The 26758-nt window shown below is 39.3% G+C and overlaps 1 protein-coding gene across 2 annotated transcripts in view; it reads right to left on the bottom strand.

Moving 5' to 3' along the window:
• Window positions 1-3515: 3515 nt before the first annotated feature.
• The window catches only part of HAPLN1 (hyaluronan and proteoglycan link protein 1), a 78542-nt gene continuing 55299 nt past the window's right edge, over window positions 3516-26758 (bottom strand). Inside the window, exons 3-5 of one of the 2 annotated variants that reach the window (XM_044266071.1) lie at window positions 16876-17247; window positions 8361-8663; window positions 3516-6100 (exon numbers count right to left, since the gene is read on the bottom strand). In XM_044266071.1, the coding sequence (XP_044122006.1) occupies window positions 5811-6100; window positions 8361-8663; window positions 16876-17247 (965 nt within the window). In that variant the 3' untranslated portion in view covers window positions 3516-5810. The remainder of the gene's footprint in view (window positions 6101-8360; window positions 8664-16875; window positions 17248-26758) is intronic. The other variant, XM_044266079.1, reaches the window with a different exon arrangement.

Here is a 26758-nt window from a genome sequence, read left to right as displayed (position 1 = left end):
TTTTCATGTATATCAAACTGAAAGGTTGGCTTTTAAAAATATTGTTTCTTCTTTTTAAAATAGATTTTATTAATTTATTTGAGAGGGAGAGAGAGAGAGCACAAGCAGGGGGAGAGGCAGAGGGACAAGTGGGTTAAGCCTCTGCCTTCGGCTCAGGTCATGATCTCAGCGTCCTGGGATCGAGCCCCACATCGGGCTCTCTGCTCAGCAGGGAATCTGCTTCCCTCTCTCCCTGCCTGCCTCTCTGACTACTTGTGATCTCTCTCTCTGTCAAATAAATAAATAAAATCTTTGAAAAAAAAAAAAGAAGACTCCCCACTGAGCATAGAGCCCGATGCAGAAATCAACCCCAGGACCCCGGGAACATGACCTGAGCCAGATTCAGACACTTAACTGACTGAGCCGCTAGGTGCCCCTGAAAACATTATTTCTGTCAGAACAACAATATTTTCTTCTCAGCCATTTGAAATTTGGCTCTCATCACAGGATTAAGCATCTTCCCATGGAATAAGGGTATTCAGTTTGGCAGAACTCAAACACAGGAAGAACCGCAAAGGACTTTATTTATCTTTTCTCTGGACTCATGGCAATCATTACACTTGAATCTGTTTATTTATCAGAATAATAAATGAGTGGTTCTGCAAGCTCCGTTTTAGATTCACACACAAGATTCTCAGCATCTTCAAAGAAGAGCCTTTTAAAGACTCTAAAACCTCAAACTCAATCGCTTTTTATCTTTTTATGCTCTCTACGTATGTATGAGTTTGGGTAGGCGGAATTTTCATTGATCAAAATCAAAAGGAGAAATATTTTACAACACACAAATTTTTAAAACCCAGATATTTTAAGCAGGATGGGGAGCTGATGATTGGGGCTCTTTCTTAGAAAGAAAAAAGATGGGAATTAAATCCTCCTGGAATTCTTTTGCTGTCCAAGAATCTTCTATTTGTTGTTAAAGCCAGTAGATTTTCACTGTTAGGTACTGGGGAATCTGAGCTTTCTCTCCACCATGGGAGTATCCCCCTAAATAAACAGAGCTCAGCCTGTAGTCAGACACCACCTAAATAAAGAGCCATCTTTTAATAGCCAAAGCCACTGATGCTGAACAGCCCCAGTGGACCGAGAGATGCTGAGAAGGAAAATTGGTTGATTTCAAGAAAGACATGGAATCACCCTCCAGGCTGACCCAAGTTGATTCAGATGACGAGTGGCTGGAAAGAAATATAGAGAAAATAAATAAGCTTTGTTTGCTTCTTAGTGAAAAGAATATGTGTGTAATGAATTTCCTCCATCAGATTGGGGTGTGTAGCCTGCTGACAGTTTCCTCAATACATCATCTACAGAGAAGTAAAGACTGTAGAGCCATCTTAAGCTGTGCCTCTAAGTAATTCTAAATAGAGAGCCCAAGAAATCGAGACATAAAAGAAAGATTCTTTTCTTATGCTTTTGTATCAGTTTCTTCTTAGTGCTTCCTTCTCTCCCTCATCCTACCCATAATCCTTTACTGTTTTTAGTCTCCTTGTGTATATGACCGTCCCGGACAGGGACTGTTCTAGTCAAGAATTGTCTCAGGATTAAGGGTTATCTCTTGGTAGGGAACTAAGAGCATCACACGGGAAAAGCTTCACTTATTTAAGCACTTTGAAATTCCATACAACTCTTTGATACTGGTACCAAGCGGGCTTTGTATTTGACCGGGCATTAGTCAGACATGAAATTTGCTGGCAAAGTCGGTATCTTTCATCTCTGTCAGAACTTAAGCACTTAAATATTATTTAACTTCATATTTACTCTTGTTCTTTCGTCTCCAAGGCTGTTTGTTGTATTCCAAATAAGTATGGGAAAATTTTTAAAGTGTAGTTTAGTGTTTGAATGTCAATGGCTCAAACCGTTTTGGGTGTGTTTGCATTCAAGTCATTGTACCGGCTATAGACCCTTACACCCAAGAAGTGGTTTCTGTATGCCAACGATCTCCAGAAAGTATTCTTCATGTTGAAAATTCAGGGAAGGTATATTCCTTGTTACTGGGTATAAGGACTTTACTATGAAAATAAGGATCTTTCTTTTAATTCAATGCTAATAATTGAGATCATAAAGCATGTCAAGCATATTAATTTAATTAACACCACAGATTTCTGGGATTGCTAACATGGTGAGCAAAATAAATGAAGATTTGAATCATATAAAAAGGAAAAAAAGCCAAAAATTTTTGATATATACTATGGGTGATTTAGCATTACCACAGAGAGGCATTTTCCTCCCAACTTTGCAAAAATAATAAGAAACGGAAATTTTGTTATATTGTTTACAATTTGAACTTAAATGTATCAAAACAAGGATGGGTTAAATGTCTTTTCTTGAAATAATGTATATTTATAGAGTTTGACCAAAGATTAATAGCTAAGATTCTACAACTCAGACGAATCAAAAGATACTGGGGTAACACAAAATTGACTTTTAATGTTTGTTTACCAGTTCATTGTATCTTACAGAAAATGAAAACATTTTGCGGGGGGTAATACAGATTGGTTCTTCTCCTCAGATTTGTACTCAGTAGGTATTAAATGCCTTTAAATACTGGTTTTTCTTTTAATCAGGTGGTTTAATGACTTGAATTTCTCATTTCTTTTGTTGTACATCATTGCTGCTCTGGCAGTAGTGAGCTATGATACAGTTCACTTCTCAACACAACTCTGTCACTTTTCCATTGACCATTCTTGATGCATTCTTTGTTGAAAACTGATAGGTAATTCCCTTTTATTTCTCCCCTCCTTAGTGGTCAGCTACTCTATGGGACCACCGTATTCTTTGGAGCACTGATCTGAAGAAACCCAGTATGGCTGCCAGCAACCAAATTGGAATCTCCTTTGAGTCTACTTCTAATTGCCAAAATAATAAGCAACTACATTATTGCATAAAATAAAACTTAAACATAGGTACCGGCCCCCTTTCTATGACAGAAGGTTCAAATTTACAAATACCATATTTGACTAAAGATTACCATGATAAAATATGGCAGCAGTCATTTAAGATGGTTTCCAGTGTTAATATGACTTATTTTCATTCCCATTCCCTCTTTCCATGCGAATCATTTCTTTTGGTTGGTGTTCTCAAATATAGGTGTCTCATCGAAATTTGCAAGTCAACTTTGTTCCTTGTATGAACCATGATTATTAATTATGGACAAAATGATCAAAACAAAATTTCCTAATTGAGACTCCCACCTCATCCCTCTGGTACTCTTGGAACCCAAGTCTGAGGAGTAATTTCTGAATTCGTCAGTGCTATACTGACTTTCTTTTAGGAATTATATGTATTAGGATAGCTTTTCTTTTTTAGAAATCCTCAGTGAGTTATCTTGGGGAATGAAGTAGGAAAAGAGACATTGATGGAAAAACTGTAAAATAAGAACATTTTAAAAACCCTCCTTCAGGAAGGAGTCCAAAGGAGTTAGGGGACTCTGATCCTTTGGGGGAAGTTAGAAGATAAAAATTCTGCCCAGCAGTATTCATTCTGTTAAGATTTTTTTTATTAAGCATGGAAAAATGGTGTGCAATCAGTATAGATTTTAATTAGCTAACAGTCACTCCAGAGATTTTGAACAGCACCAGTTCCAATACTAGTAAGTATTCAAAAGTTAAGAAACCCTACTATGCTTAATATTATAAAGGTAGAGTTCTGCAGCAATAGCTGAAAATTATATACCTGCTTCAATAGAAATGTCTTCCAACTTGCATTTCCAATAAAATTCTTGTAATGTGGGTCATAATCATTCACACATGGGCTCCCTCCAATATGCTACCCCCCATATTTGAGGTGTTAAAGTTGCTGTTTTGGAGATGGTCCCCTCTTTAAATGATGTATTCATCTTACCCTAGATCATTCAGGTATTTTTAATTTAGAAGTTTGAATGCTAGTTGTATCAGCTGTGTTTGAGTTAAATTTTACGACCTCTTTGGATTTATATTTTTGTGCAATTTGCATATCCAACCTAATGTAAAAATGTGCATGCATACACTATCCTCTTTTAATATTGAAGCATCTGAAATTTCCCAGCTATGCTTCGATAAAAGAAATGATCTACTTTTATTTACAATATTTTCTCTAGATAATGTATGGGTATAATTATGGTTTCATGGACTTCCAATTGTTCTATACCTTCCACACATGTACCTCTATAGAGTAAATTTATTAGAATTATTACAGAGCTTTAAATGCAACCACAATCAATTCAGGAAACAGATTTATTTACTCATGTTCATGGGAGGAAAATCTACATAAAAACATTCATGAAAGCATACCAGCTATGTCATACTTGGATTATTATACTAAATCCCATTTATTAGAACTCATTGTGAAACAATGGGAAACCATGAAATGTAATTTGAATACAAATATTGGTCCCTGCGGGGTCTCAACAGTCATAAAAATATAGGAAAACAGAGCTTTATTTAATATTGGAGCTGCTAATGTCTAAAGTTGTTTTTCTAAAGCTGGCCTTACCCTTTCATTTAAAGCCCTGAAGATTTTAGTGTAAACTTTGATGGGAGGTTCTGCATTTCATTTAAGCCTAATGAAGGAAAGTGACATCACTGGCCACGTTTTCTATTTGGAGGAAGGTTTAGAACGACTTTGTTCTCTTGTTTCCCCACACACAGGCACCATTTGGGCTTTCTAGTATATACAAAGAAGAATAATGGGAATTTTGAAAGTTGGGTCTATATTTGGTTGTCTGTTGTTGGTTAGGCAAGTGTTGAGTTACTCATTTCTTTTGTGGTTTAAATTTTTTTCCTGTAAGGTAAATAAGAAGGAAATATTAAATAGCTTAAAGTTATTTTTATAGGACAATATATTTCATAGGCTAACATAAAATCAAGCTGCTAAATTTTACTATTTTTCTGTCCAGCAGTTTATCTATATAACTGCCCTGAGTAGATGCTAATGCTGCTTAGCAGACGGCCCTTAGAATTTAAATATAACTCGGTAAAGCTACTCTAAAGATTTAATGATTTTCTCAGGTACCTGTCATTCCAATTAAAAGAAGATAGAAGTCTCTCATTGGTTAAATATTATCTGCTCATTTATGTTTCATACTTCATATAAATGGGGTTATTAAGGAGTTTTAACTGTGCTTGTCACTATGCATTGGAGTCCATATGAATTTCTTTCTTTCTTTTTTTTTTTGGTCAAAAAGGCAGGATTTTAAAGACTAAAACGTTCTGTTTATTGGAGACTTGAAATAATATATTTTAGAAAAGTGTAGATTGTTCCCTTGTGAAACTGAGTTTTGTGCAACCTCTCGGAATCTCAGTTTCTGTAAAGAAGACTGTATTTCAAATCTGTTGCTCTAATCTGTAGATTGTAGTGCATTTCAAAATTGTACAAATGTGTAAAATTTGTGCTTGTGGAAGCTGCTGCTCTGAGTAACTGCACTTTCCTTAATGTCACCCTTGCAACCCTCAAGCTATTGCATGCCCCGTTCATGAAAGGATACTTCACTGGGATGATGTAGCCTAAACAATTTGGCTCTAAAGCCTCCTTATCTAGCGCTTCCCTTAAAATTATATTAATTTATAATATATATTGAATGATAGCTTTACAAAAACAAATTCATGAATTGGTCTTTATGAAAATGACTCTTTCCAGTAAGTAAAAAAGGGTTATCACAGTTTTGGTAACTTGCACGAGTTCGTATTGAAAAAACAAACAAACAAACAAAAAAACCAAACCCAAACAACAACAAAAAAAACAACAAAAAACCTTTCACATGTTCTTAATGACTTTAAAACTGCTGTGCTCTGGGGGCACGCTCAGTTGTATGCTCTGAAGCAGTAGACACCATACAGCTTATGCTTTTTATCTGGGAACCCCACGAAGCGCACGGCAGCCTCCGTGGGACTGCAGCGCCTCCTCGGCCGAGAGATGGGGTAGCGGACGCTGCCATCCGCCAGCCAGCCCGCATCGCAGCGGTCGTATCCCAGAAGTTTCCAGGCTGCGAAGATCTGGCCCACTTTTGCGATCTGAGCACCGTCGTTGAGACAGGCTTGCACCGCTTCGTCGTAGGTCAGCTTGGTGGGGTGGATCAGGTAGTAAAACCGGCCTGCGGAGAGAAAGGGAGAGAGTCATGCGTCGGTCTGCTGCTGAGCTGCCCAGAGATGGAAGCATCCCAAACGGAAGTGTTCCCCATGGAAGGGAGAGATAGAGCGATGCAGGGTTGTGGGTTAAACGTAGCGCCCCCCGGTCATTCTCCATTAAATTAGTTTTTTCCTTGTCCCTTAATATGAGTTCAGACGTGCCCTTTTAGAGCTTTGAAACCGAGAAGGGAAATGACAGATGCACTTTCTGTTAGCTAATTAGTGACTAAAAGGGCCCTTCTGTAGCACCACAGAAGACAGAATTCCATGTTAAAAGGAAGAGCTATTTAAATTCTAGCTGTACAAGACTGAACCCTAGCACAAGTTTCTGGAGAGGCAAAATTTGAATGTGAAAAGATCAAAAAACATTCCTGACATAAAAGTCCATTTAAAAAAAATCAAAAGCCCTCAAGTCCTTTTCATTACAGGTATCAATAAGACATTATTCTGATTCAAAGACTACAGTATGAAAATGCAAAAAATACAGGAAGTCACTTGCCATAAATAATGCGGACTCAGAATGTGAACTGAGTCTGTTCAGTTACTAGCAAAGAGGATGAATTTATGTATTCAGTGGGAGCTCTGACACCTAACCATTTCTTGATTGCACAAGAAAGAGCGGATTAATCTTAGCCACTCATTGAATAAAGTTAATTACTGAAATACCTTCAGTGTATATTAAATATGCATACAATGTATAAAGTAGGACATCAACTGGCTGAAATGCTACGCGGAAGATTTTCTCAGACTTTGAGTCTCAGTGGAATATAATCAGACTCTCTTACTTGATTACACATTGTAGTGGGACATCTCCTCGCCCTCCATTACATATAACTTCCTGCAGTATAAATTAATGCTTGCCTGTTCTTTCGGGTGAGACTAAGACAGTGTGATTTGGAGGAAAGGTGGAGGCCAGCAGAGCGTGAGTTAGAAGGTTGGCTATGTCATCTATACCAGAGGTCCGCACACTACTGCACACGGGTCACCAGAAGTTGTATTGAAACACAGGCATACCCTTCCTTTTCATACTATCTGTGGTTGTTTTGCATTACAATGTATAAAACTACACTGAGTAGTTACAACAAGACTGTGTGGCCCACAAAAGCCAAAAATATTTATCTGGCCCTTTACAGAAAGTTGGTTCATCCCTGATCCCTTGCTGTTTTTCCCAAAGCATGTTGCCAGGGAACTAACATAGAAAATGATGGGGCCAGGGTTTGCTTTATGGGCGTGTGACCTGTGCGGTTACACAGGGCTCCATGTATGTTGAATGTACTTTTGTCACCATCTTAAAATGCATAATTTTTGAACATAATTATGACCATAAATTTTGAAATAATTACGAACATGAATTTTGAGCGTAAATTTTGAACCCACATTTTCATTCTGCACTAGGTCCCACAAATTGTGTAGCTGGTTCTGGATGGGGAAGACTGGGTTGGGAGTTACACTGAAGGCAACAGACTTACCATCAATAACAGGGAAACAACCTGTATCTCTTTTCTTCTGCTTTCTTCTCCAGTGTCATTGCTACTTTTTTTGTTTCTTATTGTTGTCGGGCTTTTGTTTTTGTTTTGCAAAGTCCTCTTTACTCTGAGCTCTCTCATTATTGTGAGTTTTACTGATCAACTGTGAACATAATTGACTTTGTAATTTAGAGTGTGACATAGAGGCTACTCTCCCTTCAGTTAGAGATCTGTAGCCCATGGCACACATCTCTATTACACTCTATTGTCTGTTCAATAACAAACAGACCCTGTAGAATATCTCAACTTAAACCATTTTATAATTACAATCAGATGCAATAATACCTAGGAAGAGTGGAAATGGACATTTTTGCTCACGTGAATATTTTTTTAAATTATGACCTTATAGGGGCGGCTGGGTGGCTCAGCGGGTTAAAGCCTCTGCCTTCGGCTCGGGTCATGATCCCAGGGTCCTGGGATTGAGTCCCGCATAGAGCTCTCTGCTCAGCAGGAACCCTGCTTCCTCCTCTCTCTCTGCCTGCCTCTCTGCCTACTTGTGATCTTTGTCTGTCAAATAAATAAAATCTTTAAAAAAAAATAAATTATGACATTATAGAACTTTTCATCTTTTCTAACTCAGGGCAATACGTCAAAGCATGTAAGATTAAAAATTGAGTGTGCTGTTATAGTACGTATTGATCCCCAGGACAGGAAAGAAGGCAGTAATATCTTACTATTACTGAAGAGCTTAATAGCTTACCATTGAAGTTAGATGTAAAACAGAAAACATCATATCTGCTTTTGTCTTTATCCCAAAACCCGTAGTTCCTGACACCGGGCACCGTGTTCTGGCCCCCGCAAGGCTCTCGGGGCTTCGTGATGGGGTACTGCACAGACCCGTCGCTGAGCCAGCCCGCATTGCACCAGTCCAGCCCGCCCCGCCAGGCATCGTACAGCTGGTCAAAGGAGGCAATCACGGCATCCTGGTCCAGACACGCCTGCTGTGCCTCGTGGAAATTGAGATTGTAGCGCCCGAGTCGTGGGAAGTAAGGGAATACCACACCTGTCCAAAGGAGAGACCAAGGGATCAGTGGTACAGAAAGTAACAATCATGAGCAAATTTGTCACTTGCATGGTGAAAACAGAATACAGTCTCCATCAGATGAAGTTACAGTTTTTGGTCAGCTTGCAGGGATTTCTCGTGGTCCCTTTCCCCTACAAACAGCCTCTCAGCTCTGAGCATTTCACAGTTAAGGTATGTGGTTTGATGACTTCAGTGAATTACCCTTTCACTTAAGAGTTCAATTCAAACTTTAACATTCACCTTTTTGGAATGATTCATCCATGGGTTATATTTTTCAGATAGCCTCCTTGAGAATTTACCTTCTGCTACTTCTGTTAATAACTTTAAAATGGATTACTACTGAGTCCTTTGCAGCTAGGAAAAAGTCAATATTGAATATTGATAATGGGGGAAGATAAAGAAATAGTGCTCAGAGAGAAGGAATTTATCAGAATTTGCATGTTTTTTGTTAGTAGTTATTAGTAATTAGCTTAGGATAGCCTTTTTTTTTTTTTTTTACTTATTTTTAAAAAGATTTTATTTATTTATTCGGGGAGAGAGCGCCTTGGGGGGTAGGAGCAAAAGGAGAGGGAGAGAGGAAATTTTAAGCAGATTCCATGGCACAGAGTGTAGAGCCAGCTCAGGGCTTGATCCCAGACCCTGAGATAATGACCTGAGCCGAAATCAAGAATTGGATGCTCAACCAACTGAGCCACCCAGGTGCCCCGCTTAAACAGCCTTTTATTTATTTTTATTTATTTATTTATGATTCATTCTTCATTTTCTTTTCTTTTCTTTTTTTTTTTTTTAGATTTTATTTATTTATTTGACAGAGAGAGTCACAGCAAGAGAGGGAACACAGGGAGGAGAGAGAGGGAGAAGCAGGCTTCCTGCTGAGCGGGGAGCCCGATGTGAGGCTAGATCCCAGGACCCTGGGATCATGACCTGAGCGAAGGCAGCCACTTAAGAACTAAGCCACCGGGGTGCCCAGGACAGCCTTTTAAATGTGTAAACAAACATGGTAACAAGTGATTCAAATTAGATACATTATTTTATATATGCTCCTAAAAACTTACTTATCTAAGTAACTTTCACTTAGGGGGTTTCTTACTTGGAGAAACTAAAAAAATCATTTTACATATTTAACAAAAACCTAATTAAGCAGCTTTATTTCATATTAATAAGCCAATTCTGTACAGTGGAGCATACCTCACTCCATACTCTATTGAGGGTAGCCTGGCTCTGTTATCCATTTCAACTTTAAATTGTAGCCCTTGATCTTATTTTTTTTTCTGTTCTGTATGCACAATAAAAATGAGAGCTTTTGTTTAAAAATAATTCTTCAGCACCCATATTCATATGTTGTAAATTAAAACGAATTTTTAAAAACATTTTTCTTGCAAATAGGAAAAAAACAACCCTTCTCAAAGCTTGTCTTGTACAAGGCAGATACAGAATAAATATCGGTGGAGTTAATGCCAAAGAATTAAGTTAAATATTTGAGAAGGCAAAAACCCTTGACAAATATGAACAGTGTGACTTGACTTTGCCTGGGAAGATACAATGGCTTCCCCAAAGCCTTCTTTTGGGTCAGATAATCACTGGAGATGATTGAGCCATCTCCTAACTTTCTGCGCATTTTCTTTCAACGATAAGAATTACGTCATCAGAAAGCAAACTTGTATCATTTGCTGGACTTTCAGAAGGACTCCTGCCTCAAAATGTTTCCCCATAAAAGACAATTAATTCAGAATGGCTATTTAAGGCCTTGCCTTGGATTTTTGGTTATAATTAGAAATAATTAATGCTTTAGCTTGTGGAATATAATAAATTGTCCCACTGACACAGTAATTGGTGAGTTATATCACAAGTGCTGTTTTATGAGACCGCAGACCCTGTTCAAGATGAATGTACGATTCACTAATCGTGTAACCAGAACACAGGAAATGTTTTCTTTTATAAATTGTCCTGGAAGACTCTACAAGAAGAAATTTCAATAGCCTAAATCCAGTTGTGTCCACCCAAGGCCTCTGCAGGACACGTTTGTCCCTCTAGGACGGTCCAGCTGGCAATGTTCCCTAGAGGCAGGGATCCAGGAAGGCTTCCTGATCTCATCCTGCCTTCTCAGGTTCTTGGCTGAGGGATCTGTAAGTTGAATCAGAGCCAAAAGGAAGGAGGAAAAGACTCTCTCAGTTGCCACTGCCCCCTGCAGTGATGGGGGTTGGGGAGAGCCTGAGATGGTTCTATCGAAGAAGAGCTATTTCCAGGCATCCAGCTAAGAACCCAGTTAGGGCTGGGAAGGAACTGCTCTAGCTCTCCCTGTCCCCTCATGCCTTTCATCCTCTTTCCTCAGAATCCCAGCAATGCCAACGAAAAGAAAAAATTTTAATTTATCCAAGAAAGATTTTCTTGGCAGCTAGACCCCAAGTGAGAGAAAAATCTCAAAGTGTTTCTAGTCTGGAGGGAGAAACCATTTGGGTTGGAGTCCGTTTCCCAAATGTCTCAAGAAGGGAATAGTGGAGACTGTAGAATATTTTAATTTACAATGATTTTTAAGACTTAGACGGCCTTTCTGGTTTTAAATTCACTGTGGTGGTATTTGGTGGACTCTCGTGGGAATTAGGAAAAAATTTTCTTGAGTAGTTCTTGATTAACCGTTGAATGTTACCATGATTGATTCAGTTCCAAATTCAGTGTAATGTACTTTTATTTAAGTTCCTTTCAAATTTAACATAACTTCGTGCAAACATTTCTTAAAGTCATAATGAAAAAAAAAAAAAACTGTCATAATGAGGGGCGCCTGAGTGGCTCAGTGGGTTAAACCTCTACCTTCAGCTCAGGTCATAATCCCAGGGTTCTGGGATCGAGCCCTGTATCATCAGGCTCTCCGCTCAGCAGAGAGCCTGCTTATCCCCTCTCTCTGCCTGCTCTCTGACTACTTGTGATCTCTGTCTGTCAAATAAATAAATAAAATCTTATAAAAAAAAGTCATAATGAAACCCAATATGAAACTTCATTATTTTGCAACTGTAGGAATGAATGGCCAACTTATTGTTATATTAATTCAAAACATTTACTTGAATTTTAATTAATGTTTATGTTTATGGAAAAGAATGCATCCCAAGTAAATCAAGGTCTATTTCTGTGTCTCAGCCAAAGTTGTAAAAGTTTCACCATACTGTGCTCATTTGGTGCACACATTTCAATAATCAGATGTTTCTTACAAGCAGGGACATTTCTGAAGCTGCATGTTTGCTAGTGTTTTATTTATTTACTTATTTTACATCCCCGAATTAAGATTTCAACATCTAAGACTGTAATTGCAGAAACCTTTCTCTGTGGAAAAAATGTGCACTTCCTGTAGCTGAATTATAGAGGGAATGGATATTGCTTTCATCCAGCATTACAAAAATACAAAGTAAACTTCCATCGGTGGAAATGAAGGGCGTGTGATTATTTTCCAAGTATGATTATTTTATCCTCATACGTCAAAATGTAATCAGAAGTTGTCTCTTTTCCCATGAACGGCTGGTATGCATCATGACAAAGGGAATTAATAAAGATGATCTACGTATGGAGAAGAATGTGAGTGGTTTAGTCAGTAGAAATACATTTTGAAAACATACTCTTTAATATTCATAATTGCACAGTCCAGTTCATCCTAGTTGTTGGCAAATGTCAATTTTCAGACATCTGAAGGATGTTCATTCCATAGCCCATATGCAGTCAAATGCTCTACCTCTGAGCTATACCCCCGCCATAGCCCATATGAAAGCTAATGTCAATTCCAGTAACTTGAGTAATAGACACCACGAGTATAATTTTCCCTTCCTCAGTGCCCCTTCTAGTGCTGCCTCTCAGTGCTCTACACATGTCTGAACTATTTTTTCCAATTTCTAAAAGTTCTCAGACTATATTTTTTTGTAGCTAGCCCCATTGTCACTAGCAGAAAACCAATACAATGGGAGATTGGAAAAAAAAAGTGTCACATTTTTAGTTTAGTTTAGTTGCGTTTGAATCCAAGACAGAATAAAATCTTGTCCAAATTAGGACATCTTAAAGAAGAATGATTTTTGTCCTAACTGGAGAAATTCTTTGGAGAACATAGCATTTAGCATGTATTAAAGGACCAATGTAACTTAAAACATTGTAGAAGTACAGCTGAAAAGGCATCATCATGACATTTAAAATGATATGCTTCCTTGGCCTTATTTACATACATTAGCAGATTGATGAGGACTTTGACTGAAACTTGCCTGATGGTCACATGTAAGAATGTAACTGATAATGAAAAAAAGTCAAAAACTGGGTTGGAGCTATTAAGGGCCAACCACAAAATCTCTTTTGACACATAGTCCTTAAACTCTTAAGTATATAATCACGGCACCTTGCTCATCTGTCCCAGACTATGTGGAAATTACCAAGTCACTCTCCATGTCTACCTTCAGGTTAGACCAACCAAGCTTCTTCAAATGTTATTCTACAGTAACTATCTTAAATTTATTTTTGTAATTTCATTTTAAAATACAAGTCCTTGCCTCATATTGCAGCATACATAAATAGAATAATATGCTATCTGAGTTGTTCTTGAAAATTATTCAGTGCAAATGGGATTATCCAAAGCGAGATAAAATAAGGTGTCTTTAGGGCGCCTGGGTGGCTCAGTGGGTTAAAGCCTCTGCCTTCAGCTCAGGTCATGATCTCAGGGTCCTGGGATCGAGCCCCACATCGGGCTCTCTGCTTGGCGGGAAGCCTGCTTTCCCCTCTCCTCTCTCTGCTTGCCTTTCTGCCTACTTGTGATCTCTGTCTGTCAAATAAATTTAAAACAAAATAAGGTGTCTTTATCGTAATTTTTGAAGCTGGAAATGGTATACAGGGATTCAGTATATGAGTCTTTCTGTTTTTCTAAATGTTTGAAATTGGCTGTGATAAAAAAATTTTTTTATCTTATCCAATTGCCAAGCTGAGAACCTTAAACCAATCCATGTGGATGCAGACTGTCTATAGCACCTGCTGCTCCCCTTGAGGAGTTTCTCTCTCACACCCATGATGTCTTCTCCCTTGCTTTTTTACCCTCTCTGCCTTTGGAAGGACCAGGTTCACCTTCTGCGGTCCCAATCAAGCGTTCCTTGCTTTGCAGTACTTTCCAAGGCCCGTCCATGGTGTGCATGTTTTGTTTATGTCTTTGAAAGTTTAAACCCATTGTAAGCTAGAGTTTACAAGTACAAACTACTTGTAAACAAATAGTTTACAAGAACAACTTTGTTCTTGGCACCTGACGCCCTCAACTAGATTGTAGGTATTGGGTGGAGAAGGCCAAGTCGGCAAACTTTTGCAAAAACAAAGTGTGATGAGAGCTATAATGGAACTCTCTGTAAGGTACGAGAGCTTCGCAGCTATGGAGTGGAGGGGACAGGGTGAAACTCGAATCTTACTCTTGGGAGATGTGTATGTTCTTCAGTTGTTCAGAAATGGATTTGTGTGTATAACGCCGAAGGTTAAAATGTTAGCTGTTTCAAGGCATGTGCTCTGGTTAATGACTGCTTCTACCCTTTCTACCACACACAAGAAAGGCAGAAAAACGCTACCTGCAGGAAGGGGAATGGAACCACCATGAGCCACCATGAGCACACCAATTAATGCAGTGTGACCAAAGGCAGCCCGTACGTAGATGATCACCCAAGTCACTCTGGGTGCTTTAAGAATCCTCTGCAGCCAGAAACTGCCAAAGACTGCTGCCTTTTGGAAGTCTCTGGAGAATTTCTCCTTCTTGGATCAGAGTGGATAAAAGCAGAGGCTTCTTCCAGTGTTCTTGCTAGCAAATTCCAGTTCTAGCTCTTACTACTGGCCATGTTACCATAGAAAAGGAGTTCTCCCTAAGTCTCCTCTGTCAAGGGGGATTACTGAGGTGAACCAAACAGGGTGCATGGGAGGAGAGCAATGGCTTTGTACCTGCTTACTCTATAACCCAAGTCTACCATATTTCCTTTATTTATTTATTTATTAAAATTTATTTATTTAACAGACAGAGATCACAAGTAGGCAGAGAGGCAGGCAGAGAGAGAGAGGAAGAGAAGCAGGCTTCCCGCTGAGCAGAGAGCCCGATGCGGGGCTCGATCCCAGGATCCCGGGATCATGACCTGAGCCGAAGGCAGAGGCTTTAACCCACTGAGCCACCCAGGCGCCCCTCCTTTGTTTATTTATTGTATTTGAAGGGTAGTTGACCTACAATGTAATAATTTCTGCTTCTTTTAAAATACTTACTTTTGAAAGTGTATTAGAATCTTTAATAGACTGTCAGACTGTTGAATGAAAAGAACCAAGATTTGGAAATCCTCACATCTCCTGGCACCGAAATAGCACTTACAAAAATATTTATCAGTTAAATTGGTTTCTTGGACACATTTACTTGGCTCATATGTTAATGGGTTATATGGTAGGGAAGTGTTCCAATAGCATGGGAAATGTGGTGATTTGGGATGGGGAAGGGCCTAGGCAGAAAAAATTACTCTTTTTACATTTCCTTTTCAACACCTCTAAGTATGTCTTGAATACAGTCTCAGTTTGACCTTGGAGTGCATCATCCTTTGACACATTGTAAATATCCTTTTTAAACAAAAGTATAGCAAGCTCCATGCTCAAAGCTCTTAGCAAGCAGGGATCCAGGCGGAGTTTGGATATCTTATATTCATTGTATTTATTTTTATGGTTTCCTTCTATTTCTGGAAAGTTCTACTGCTTTCTAGTCACTTAAAATTTCATTTTAAAATAAATGTAGGGAGATAGTAAATATGGCATGGTATAGAAACAGAATTTTAGAAGAAAAAGTAACTGAACAAATAATGTATTTCAACCTGTTTTTCATAGATGAGGAAGCCAGGTACAAGGATTAAATAACTTTCCCCAGTTTCAAAACTCATACTGGTAGAACTGGGACTAACCTGAAAGTTTTGGGTGGTACTACTAGCTCGAGGGTCTGTCCACTGCCTGCTGCCCCTTCGATAAAGAAAATTGGTTGTCATTCATATTTGATGATTAACTGTTTTCCCTAAACCAATCACTTCTTTCATCTTGAATAATGCCAATGTTTATGGATATTCATGTGACTCAATAAAAAAAAAAAAAAAGGTACAAGGTGATTCAGAATCAGGAGCCAAGGACTACGACTAAGAGAGACAAGAGGAGAAAGGAGAGACAAGAGAAGATCCCCAAAATGTACTTTATGACATCATGCAATTTATTAGATACATAAAGCTGAGAAGTCTCCATGTGTGTGATGGGATTCTGTGGGATTCAGAGGGTCACCTGTTCAGAGATACGCTAGTGGGGCAAACAGATGCTTTTCCAAAAGCACAAATCTGTCCTAGGTTATAAAAGGGACTTCTAGCAAACACACACCTCTAGTGTATGCGCATAAGGAAGGAAAGTATTCTACCAAAGCAGCCAAAAATTCATCCTTCAGTGTAAAGAAACACTGAAATTCATGAATATAAGATGTTTTGAGATGCATGAGAAAGAGAGAAGAGTTTCCCCACTGGTAGGGTCTATAGAAGGTGGACTTTAGGCAGCGAGGACACTTTCTACTGTTTAGCATTCTCTACATTTTGGCTTTTGAACCTACTGAGTAGATTACATATTTCAGGGGAAAAAATTCCCCCAGCATGCCTATATTGTTTGGTATTTGGTGTTTAAAAGACTCTGGATCATTAAAAAAGTTTACTTCTTTACTTATTTATTTAAATAAACCTGGAGGGCGCTTTTTTGTTAAATTAAGATTTCACAGTTACTTTATAGAATACAATAACTGGTATTTTAGTTAGCAGATGTCCTTCACAAAAGTTGCCATTATTTTGAAACTGAGATAATGTTAGAAGCATAATAAAAATGCATCCAATCTGAATTTCTCAATAACCATGTCATAAGATTTCAATTTTGAATAGCATAAGGCAGTTTCCAAATATTATTAATTCAGTTCCACTGCACGTCGCTCCTACTTGCAAATAGCTTCAATTTTGTGTCTGACTATTGTGTGTACATTTCAAATATGAAAGCTGGAATCAGTGACAGACTGCAAAATACAAAAGAAAAGAAGCCTGCTATGCATGGACTTCTGATTTCTCACGTTAATCGCTATGGTTACCACTAGACATTACTCGTCACAGAAAATGATTAATTATCATTTTCAAGTTTAAAATGATTTATAGATACCTACCTTGTAAATCTAATGCTACCACAGCAGTATCATCTTCCAATCCTTCAATCACCTCACACTTATATTTCCCATAATCCTCCAGGGTGAGGTCTGCGATCACCAGAGAAGCATCATTATCACTGCCTCCCTTCAGAAACACTCTACCCTGGTAGCCTCCATAGGCTTTCTTGTGATATCCCATGGAAACAAAAACGTCCTCTTCCTTGAGGTAATCTGAAGTTAGCTTGGTCCACTTAATTCGGATCTTGTGGGTTCCTGAGCCAAATGCTGTAGGGTCTCGGTAAAATTTACATGGCAGTGTAACATTGCCACCTCGATGTGAGAACACCCTCGCTTGTTCTGCTTCCACGAGTAGACGGGGGCCATTTTCTGCTAAAATTAAAAAAAAAAAAAATTAAAAAATTAAAAAAGAAGAAACATAAATATGCTTTTAGGCTTTCTTTTTTAAATAAAATATGCTATCCATACAGGGTATCTGACAAAGAGTAGCATTGGGTGATAAGCTTCTTTGCATTCTTGAACAGTAATATTTTTTGAACCGCATAGAAAGATACCTTCAATACCTAGAGGACACTTACAAGGTAGTCATGTCTTTTAAACCACTGGAAAAAAGAAGGATGTTAGTTATAATAGTTGAAAATTACTGAATATAAAACTCCACAGTCATCAAAGGTTTTGATAATTTAACAACAAATTCTATTTTTTCCTCTATTTAAATATCAAAAATACAGAAATAAGACCAAGTGAAATGACATAATCTTATGATGAATTTTATCAATACAAATGAAAAATTTCAAGGTAGGCAAATTTCTCTTCCTACCTGAGCTTTCTAATACAATAAATATTTATTTTAATTGTAGCAAAATTATAAAGCAACGTGATCAATTTTCACTGTACTATTCTGGCCAAAGAAAATATACTCACATTTGTGGTTTCTATTCAAATATATTCTATTCAAATATACACTTGTGATATGCTATTCTCAAGCATTTCACACACGATGTATGTATTTTACTTTCACACAAAGACTAGACATCAGAGAGGTATTTTTAGCCAATGCTTAAAAACAAAAAACAAAAAAACAAAGAATCCCTCCAGGTTTTGAAATATAGTCCTCAAAACTGATATGCTGAAAGTATATCCAAAGTTGTATTTATTTCCTGATTAACCAAATAATTGTTTCTTTGTTCCCTTAAATCTCCTTCTACCCCATCTTTGCTTTCTGATACCCCTTGTTTTCTAGTAGATCTCATTCTCACCTTTCTTTTCCTTGCCCTTTGGTTTCCCTCCTCCGACTCCAAGACCGAGGCAGCCTTCCAGAGAGCGCTGCAATCGTCCCTGCCTGCCAAGTCTTTGGGGCTGCCCTTCCCCAGGGAGCCAGCTGTGCTTTTCACATCTTGGCTTTCTCTGGGGTTCCCCCTACCACCCGGTGAGCTTATTGTGCCTTTGACCTTGACAAGTTCTCTTGAGGGTATGCAAGATTGGAAAATGAGAAAGCAATATAAAAACTCTTGGACACAGACATACCTTCTCATCTACACACAGCTTTTGAAGCTTGCCAAAAACTGCTTTGCATGAACCTCTGCTGCCCTTCCTGCCTGAGGCAAGTAGGGACTGTGTTAAATCTCAGCTGTGAATCATTTAGGATGCACAGGTCAGGAAGAGCACCCACTCACCTCCAGACAGATCCCATAAATTACTTATTTAGCGGCATACACAGAATTCAGATTTCAAAATAAAAAGTGTCCAAAGAGAGACACAGTGGTTATACTTTTTTTTTTTTTAAGATTTTATTTATTTATTTGACTGACAGAGATCACAAGTAGGCGGAGAGGCAGGCAGAGAGAGAGAGAAGAGGAAGCAGGCTCCCTGCTGAGCAGAGAGCCTGAAGTGGGGATCAATCCCAGAACCCTGAGATCATGACCTGAGCCGAAGGCAGAGGCTTAACCCATGAGCCACCCAGGTGCCCCAGTGGTTATATTTTTAACATATACGATCAGAATGAGTATTTTTTTTTTAAGATTTATTTATTTATTTATTTATTTATGAGACAGAGAGAGAGAGAGAATGAGAGAGGGCACAAGACATAGGAGGGTTAGGGGGAGAAGCAGATTCCCCACTGAGCAGGGAGCCCAATGTGGGACTGGATCCCGGGACATTGGATCACAACCAAGCTGAAGACAGTCACTTAACCAACTGAGCCACCCAGGCACCCCAGAATGACTATTTTAAAATGGCCATATTTCATTTATAAGTCAGTCCCAATCTGCAGAAACTGAAAAGTTTAACAAAGCCATTAATGCCCCCTCTTGGAATAGATAATAAGTAAGAGGATAATGGCTTAATTAAAATGAATCCTAGGGGCGCCTGGGTGGCTCAGTTGGTTAGTTGCCTTCAGCTCAGGTCCTGATTCTGGAGTCCCGGGATCCAGTCTCACATCGGGCTCCCTGCTCAGCAGGGAGTCTGCTTCTCCCACTGACCTCTCTCCTCTCATGCTCTCTCTCTCTCAAATAATTAAATAAAATCTTTAAAAAAAATGAATCCTAAATCCAGTTCATTAAGCATTTCCTTTAGATTTTATCATCTTTTTATTTAGGATCATAGAATCATAAGGGATGAAAGGTAAGTCTCTCCAATATAGATTGGTAGATACATAGGTAGCTCCCCTACCTGTTATCTTCCCCCTACAATACCCTCAACTGCTGCATTCGCATGTGTCCTCTTTCGGGGGGAGGAAAGTGCTGTAGATCTCTCAGCAATGCCTGAGGGTTGTAGGGAACATCTCCTACCCGGGTGCCTGGAAGGACAGTTGGGCGGTGGGCATCCACTGCCAAGGCTTGAGCTGAGACCTGACACAGGGCTATAGGAGGCTGCAGTTTCATGACTCTCACAAGATTTTTACTTTCAAGTCAAAGCTAATGTCCAAATCCACAGGGACAAGGGATATTACAGTAGTTAGGAATAAGGGTTGTGATGTGATACCTTGTTATAACTGCACCTCCTCGATTAATAGCTCTGTAGCCTTGAGCAAGCTGTGCAAGTTCTAAGCTCTCATTTCTTTCTTTCTTTCTTTTTTTTTTTAAAAAGATTTTATTTATTTATTTGACAGAGATCACAAATAGGCAGAGAGGCAGGCGGGGGTGGGCAGGCTCCCTGCTGAGCAGAGAGCCTGATGCAGGGCTCCATCCCAGGACCCTGGGATCATGACCTGAGCCAAAGCAGAGGCTTTAACCCACTGAGCCACCCAGGCACCCCCTAAGCTCTCATTTCTTTACCTGTGAATTAGGGATAGTAATATCTAGCTTGTCTCCCTGACCTCTTAGACATGTGGGGCACTCACAGTCAGGTCTGATCAAAAGTAAGTGTGCACTCACTGTTAACTGTTCCTACTGCGTAGATCTCCCAGTTTTTCTCAAATATGATACCACCTGACACTGAGCATAATTTTGGCCTACATTAACTCCACTTACTTATAAAGCTTTGAACCATGTGGGCTGAAAAAAATACATAAAATGCCACCTGTATGATAAAGGAGACATAGAAATTATTCTGTGTTTTCACATAATCATCAGGTGTTCCAGAATGAATACAAGGTCTGAGTGCTTCATAAATTAAAGAGTCAAAGCAAAGATCAAAACTCTTGTATAAGGGACTGAGACTTCTAATTTTTTTTTTTCATGTGGTTACCTACACATCATCTTGTAGTATTTTAGAAGTATAAGCTTCTAATTTTTTTAGGTACTATTTGCTTATAATCCAACATTGTGAGTAGATGATGACTTATGTGGTATAATATTGAGAATAGAGCAGATACCAAAGATCTACTGATCTCCCACAAAGTAATTTTTCTAACAAGCCTGCCAGAATGTCTTAAATTCTGCAGTTCTTAGTTTTTGGGGGGGTGGGGGGTGGGGAGACTGCGGCATGGAGGTAATCAATGCCAGAAGTCCATGGCTGGAAGGTTAAGAAAGACGTGTAATGTGTAACACATCAGGTGACTGAGGGTCATCAGTGTTCATTAATCTAAACCACCAGCGTGGCATTGAGAACAATGCTTTTTGTTAGTTTGCTTGTTTTTAGAAGATCAGCACTGCAGATCATAAAGCACTGAGCATTTTGGTGAGAGTGACCTGTTGCAGAACAAAAAAGATATAGGAGGGAACACTGGCCTGTGAGTCAGGAGCTCTGGGTGCTTCACTGACTGGTCTGCCTCATGAAAATACTGACTTTTGGGGATTTTTGTCAGGCTTATCATGGCAGGTGGTCATGATGGGGGTGAGCCAGAAAACACATCAGCTGGAGAGGTGAGAGGGCAGGGACAAAGAGCAGGAAAGGGGATGGAGCATGAGTGCTCCACCGACCAACTTTGCACCCAATTGTCCAACTTTGCACCTGGCTTGCCTCCTAAGCCTTGAATTTCATCCTTGACTGCAAAAACCTAAGTGGTTTGAAATTAACGTTTAAATCAACCTGTTTGATCAACAGGCAGTTGCAAAGCAAATAAAATGCAAAAGCTAAAAATAAACCTTGATCATCAGAATATGTTTTTTTAAATTTTTTAAATTGTTTTTTTTAATTTTAATAAAAAGTATGAAAGAATACATAAAACTAGGCAGCATACATATGCTTCTTTCAGAAGGACTGGATTTTTTTAAAAAGCTTAATTTGTAAGTCACAGAAATTTCATATTTCTATTAGTATCAACGACAGTGACTTGAAAGATTTGATGCCCTTCAAAGACCACAGTTGTCTCCAGGGGAAACAGCAGGGCCTCATTATTATTTTACGAATTCTGCTGTGAAATCCAGGGGACATCATTCAATTTCACCAAATTATGAAAGCAACTCCATGACCAAACAACTCATCTTCTTATTGCTGTGTCATTTAGATGATCTCTTGCAAACAAGAGATCACAAGCAATTAATTCGTTGCAGAAAAGCAATGTAGAAATATGGTATTGGATTTTTTTTTTAAGATTTTATTTATTTATTTGTCAGAGAGAGAAAGAGAGAGAGAGAGAGAGTGCATGCACAAGCAGGCAAAGCAGCAGGCAGAGGTGGAGAAGCAGGCTCCCTGCCGAGCAAGGAGCCCAATGCAGGACTTGATCCCTGGACTCTGGGATCATGACTTGAGCTGAAGGCAGCGGCTTAACCGACTGAACCACCCAGACATCCCATGGATTGGATTATTACCTATTTTTCTTAGTTCTTTTAAAAGTATAGTAATTTTTTTATGGCAGTTCATTGCCGAAGAAATACATATGACAGAAAAAAGAGGTGTTAAGGATTGAAGTTTGTCTTTTTACAGTGAATTGTGGATTGTGCAAAATAACCAGTCTTAGCGTTAGTTACTTTCTCATTGGGGTATAGATGAAGTAGGGTCATGACTTTGGATTTCCTAGACTAATAAAATGTAAAACACAAAACAAGACAAAAGTGGGCAATATATTTAAGATGACTAAATAAGGACATTAAAAAATATTACTCTCCCAAGGGGGGAAAAAAAAAAAAAACTCTACCAACATCATTTGAATTTTTTTATTGTGGCGAAAATGTATGTAACATAAAATTTGCCATTTTAACCATTTTTAAGTGTAGAATTCAGTGGTATTAATTACCTTCACAGTGTGTGCAACTACCAGAATTTTTATCACTCTGAAGAAAAAGCTAATTCCTTCCTGACACTCCAGCCTGGTTGGCAGAGACTCAATTGTCAGTTCCATGATGAGTCATTTGAGAAAACTGTACAAGGTTTAAAACTCGTTCCTTATTTTTGTGGTATTTGTTGTCACTTGGAGGGTTTGGATGTGTAAGACTCACACTGTGGAAGGTGTTAGTTTCCTGCAGGTAGACACACTGGTGCTATGTAGTTACAGTGGAGGCTTGCTTCCTGGCAGGCATTTTTGCTGCAATTTTTGCTGCAAACCTTCAGCTGCATAAATAATTGGCCATACACAATTTTGCCATAAAAGATAAGGCAAAACACAACAAAACAACTGGTTGCCCATTTGGTTTGACAGTTTGTTGGTTTCATCAGTTGGTGGACAGTTTGGTTTCATTTCTCCATGGATGTAATCCTCCCAGTTTCTGTTGTGTAAATCTTAGCCTTCATACAGTGACATAGAGTTTGAACCCATGTTTCCCATAGAACTTTGGAATGTCTATCGACCATAAGCCAAGAACAAACAACAATGTAGCAGACTTCAACAATGCAACACAAAGCTCAGTTACAAGTGCATCTGGGTGGCTCAGTTGGCTAAGCAGCTGACTCTTGATTTTGGGTCCGGTCATTATCCCAGGGTCCTGGGATGGAGCCCCTTGTGGGGCACTCTGTTCAGCAGGGAGTCTACTCATGTACTCTATCTATGTATATAAAAAATAAATAGGACTTTTTAAAAAAAAGCTCAATTATAAATATGCATCCAAGTGTTTGGAAACTGGTAAGTCTCTCAATGAAGGAGGAATTTTATCAAAAAAGAAAAAATAAGCTGCTGAACAAGGAAATGAACCAAGGCCAAAATAAATAAATACATAAATAAAATCCACACACACAAAAAGCCATAATATCATGAATGAAAGACTTTGAAGACAAGTACTTAGGTATAATCTACAAAATAAAATTAGTTCTTTGCTCAGATTTGCCATGACTCTACACACATTTTAAACATATTCAAATATTTTATATTTCATAAAAAAATGTTTTTAATTTTGTTACTCATATTTCATGTTTCATTATATCTTTTAAAATGAATGTCCTTTTTTAAAAGCATTTTATTTATTTACTTGATGGGGTGGGGGGGGTGGGTAGAGGTTGCGCACAGGTGGGGGTAGAGGGAGAAGCAGACTCCCCACTGAGCATGGAGCATGATGTGGGGCTCCATCCCAGGACTCTGGGATCATGACCTGAGCCGAAGGCTGATGCTTAGCTGACTGAGTGACCCATGAATGCCCCTTACTAAAAATTTTTTAATAATTTTGCCTTCTTTTTTTTTTTTAAAGATTTTATTTATTTATTTGACAGAGATCACAAGCAGGCAGAGAGGCAGGCAGAAAGAGAGAGGAGGAAGCAGGCTCCCTGCTGAGCAGAGAGCCTGATGCAGGGCTTGATCCCAGGACCCTGAGATCATGACCCGAGCTGAAGGCAGAGGCTTTAACCCACTGAGCCACCCAGGAGCCCTATAATTTTATCTTTTATGGCATAATTGCCTTACCACTAATCATACCATGAAAATGCGGCAAAAATGCTTGTGGCGAAGACACGGCAAAAATATCAGATAGGAGCCAAATCTGCTGGAGGATGAGCAACCAAGATGAGTTTGTATCCTTACAGCTTTGCTTACCCTAATCTTCTGAAAATGATCCCTGTGTCTCTGGGCCATGCCTTATTAACACCGTTCCTCCCACTCCAGGGTAGTGCTTGGCGTGCAAGGTCTCTGTGTGTGACACAGGCTCGGGCTGCCTGGAGCCTGAGCTACCTATGGCACCAGATGTGGGTGTGGCTGCATTTACTTTGTAACATACTGTAGCTCAAAGACGAAAACGTTTTAAAGGAACGATGAAACATAGACATGTGTTTCTCACTGTAACTTGTTATACTAGACTAGAATACATACTTCAGGAAAAAATTAAGGAGCGTCTTACTCATTAACCTTTAACTCTGAATCATGATTTTGTTTCCTTCAGACAGGAATGAATCTAGTTTTTTCCTGAAGCTGTTCGTCAGTTGTCCAAAGGTCCCATTGTTTGGCCATGATTCTGTTGGGTCTAGTCAGCTGTGCATCAGACACTTTTATGAGGGCCCTTTCCACTCTCCTGGCTATCGCCCTGTCTCCCCACCCAGCCTTTAGCGTCCTTTCGGAGGGCTGGTTGCTTTTAGTCTGTCAGAGACCGAGCTTCTGTTCCTTTCCCAGCTGTTCCTGAGCTGCAGAGGACCCTGAGCCTCTCCTCTGGGATTCAGCAGCTCGGGAAGCGTGGACCTGAGCTCTAGCGAGAATCCCTTCTTTTTTTTTTTTTTTTCCAATTTATTTATTTTCAGAAAAACAGTATTCATTATTTTTTCAACACACCCAGTGCTCCATGCAAGCTGTGCCCTCTATAATACCCACCACCTGGTACCCCAACCTCCCACCCCCCCCGCCACCTCAAACCCCTCAGATTGTTTTTCAGAGTCCATAGTCTCTCATGGTTCATCTCCCCTTCCAATTTACCCAAAAGCACATACCCTCCCCAATGTCCATAACCCTACCCCGCTTCTCCCAACCCCCCTCCCCCCAGCAACCCACAGTTTGTTTCGTGAGATTAAGAGTCACTTATGGTTTGTCTCCCTCCCTATCCCATCTTGTTTCATGGATTCTTCTCCTACGCACTTAAGCCCCCAAGTTGCATCACCACTTCCTCATATCAGGGAGATCATATGATATTTGTCTTTCTCCGCTTGACTTATTTCACTAAGCATGATACGCTCTAGTTCCATCCATGTTGTCGCAAATGGCAAGATTTCATTTCTTTTGATGGCTGCATAGTATTCCATTGTGTATATATACCACATCTTCTTGATCCATTCATCTGTTGATGGACATCTAGGTTCTTTCCATAGTTTGGCTATTGTGGACATTGCTGCTATGCGAGAATCCCTTCTTGCTCTCTGCCCTCTTGCCCCTTTCCCACGTGTCCTTCCTGTCAAGACCTATTGATCTGGCTTTCAGACCAGCTTGGATTTCAGACCACCTTTGCTCTCATCTGGAATTTAAAGTCTGGCCTGAAGACGCATAAGGGTGTGTGTGCTGCTTACTGTTTCTATCAGTTCAAAAGAAACAGTTACATTTACTTAAACTGTATGAGAAAGGATTGACAAGAAACTAATGACTTCGGTAGCCTGTGGGAAGGTGAGGTGGGTATCTGGCAGAGGTCTCCTGGAGATTTTCACTGTGTATACTTAGATATTTAGAAAAAATGTGAACTATGCAAATATATTACCTACGCTCACACTAAATAAAATAGTTGAGGGAATTTAACTGACAAATAAGTAAACACAAAGCCTTGACGAAAGTGTCTTGGGAGAGATACACAAGAAACCAGTAGCCACAGCCCAGTATACTGTTGTGATTGCAGGATTACATTTTTGCAGACCTATGGCTCTGCTAATAAAAAGCTTCTCTTTAAACATGTCTTCAAGCATGCCAATTTCGCTTCATTTTCCCTCTTCTTTTAAGAAACCATTGACCAAGGAACTGATTGCTGTCTAGCTTTGACTGTAAAGGAAAAGTCCTGCGCTAAAAATAAGTAAGTGAAGGCTGCTCTTTGGTGTAATGTCACTGCTCTTTCTCACCATCTGTGACCTTGCCTTTTGGACTCCGAGGCTCTAAGGACACACCCCTCCCCACCCTGCCCAGGCTTACTTCTGACTATGGTATCATCTGTGCACCGCTTGCTGCTGTCAATCTGCGGCTGAACCCAAGTGCTTAGAAATGGGCTTTCACAATGTCCTTAAATGGCAAGTGTCCTTCCAGTCAAGCATGTGATGTGCTGTGGCGCATGCTCTCGGGGATTGACAGTATCTGTCTGCCTTCCTTGTCTTAGAGCTAACTTGCTTCTGTAACGGAAAACTGCCCAACACCAGCATACAGTATTGTTTTGAGTGATGTTTATCATGAATGGGTACCATGTTATTCTCTTATCCATAATTCATAGTAAAAAATAAGGATAAATGTTATCATCGTTTTAGAGCCTACAGGTTGATCTATGACCCCCCCTTTTTAAAAGGTTTTTTGTTGTTGTTGTTTGCTTGTTTTGTTTTTGTTTTCTGGGACGGTGGAACTTTTTCTTCCTACAGGATGTCTTAGACAAAAGTCTGCCACGTAAATCTGATCAAAGGTGAGCTTCTT

This window comes from Neovison vison, chromosome 1, assembly GCF_020171115.1.
Source record: "Neovison vison isolate M4711 chromosome 1, ASM_NN_V1, whole genome shotgun sequence".
Lineage (NCBI taxonomy): Eukaryota > Metazoa > Chordata > Mammalia > Carnivora > Mustelidae > Neogale > Neogale vison.
The sequence above is the reverse complement of the archived record's forward strand: the minus strand, read 5'-3'. Positions and strand labels throughout refer to the sequence as shown.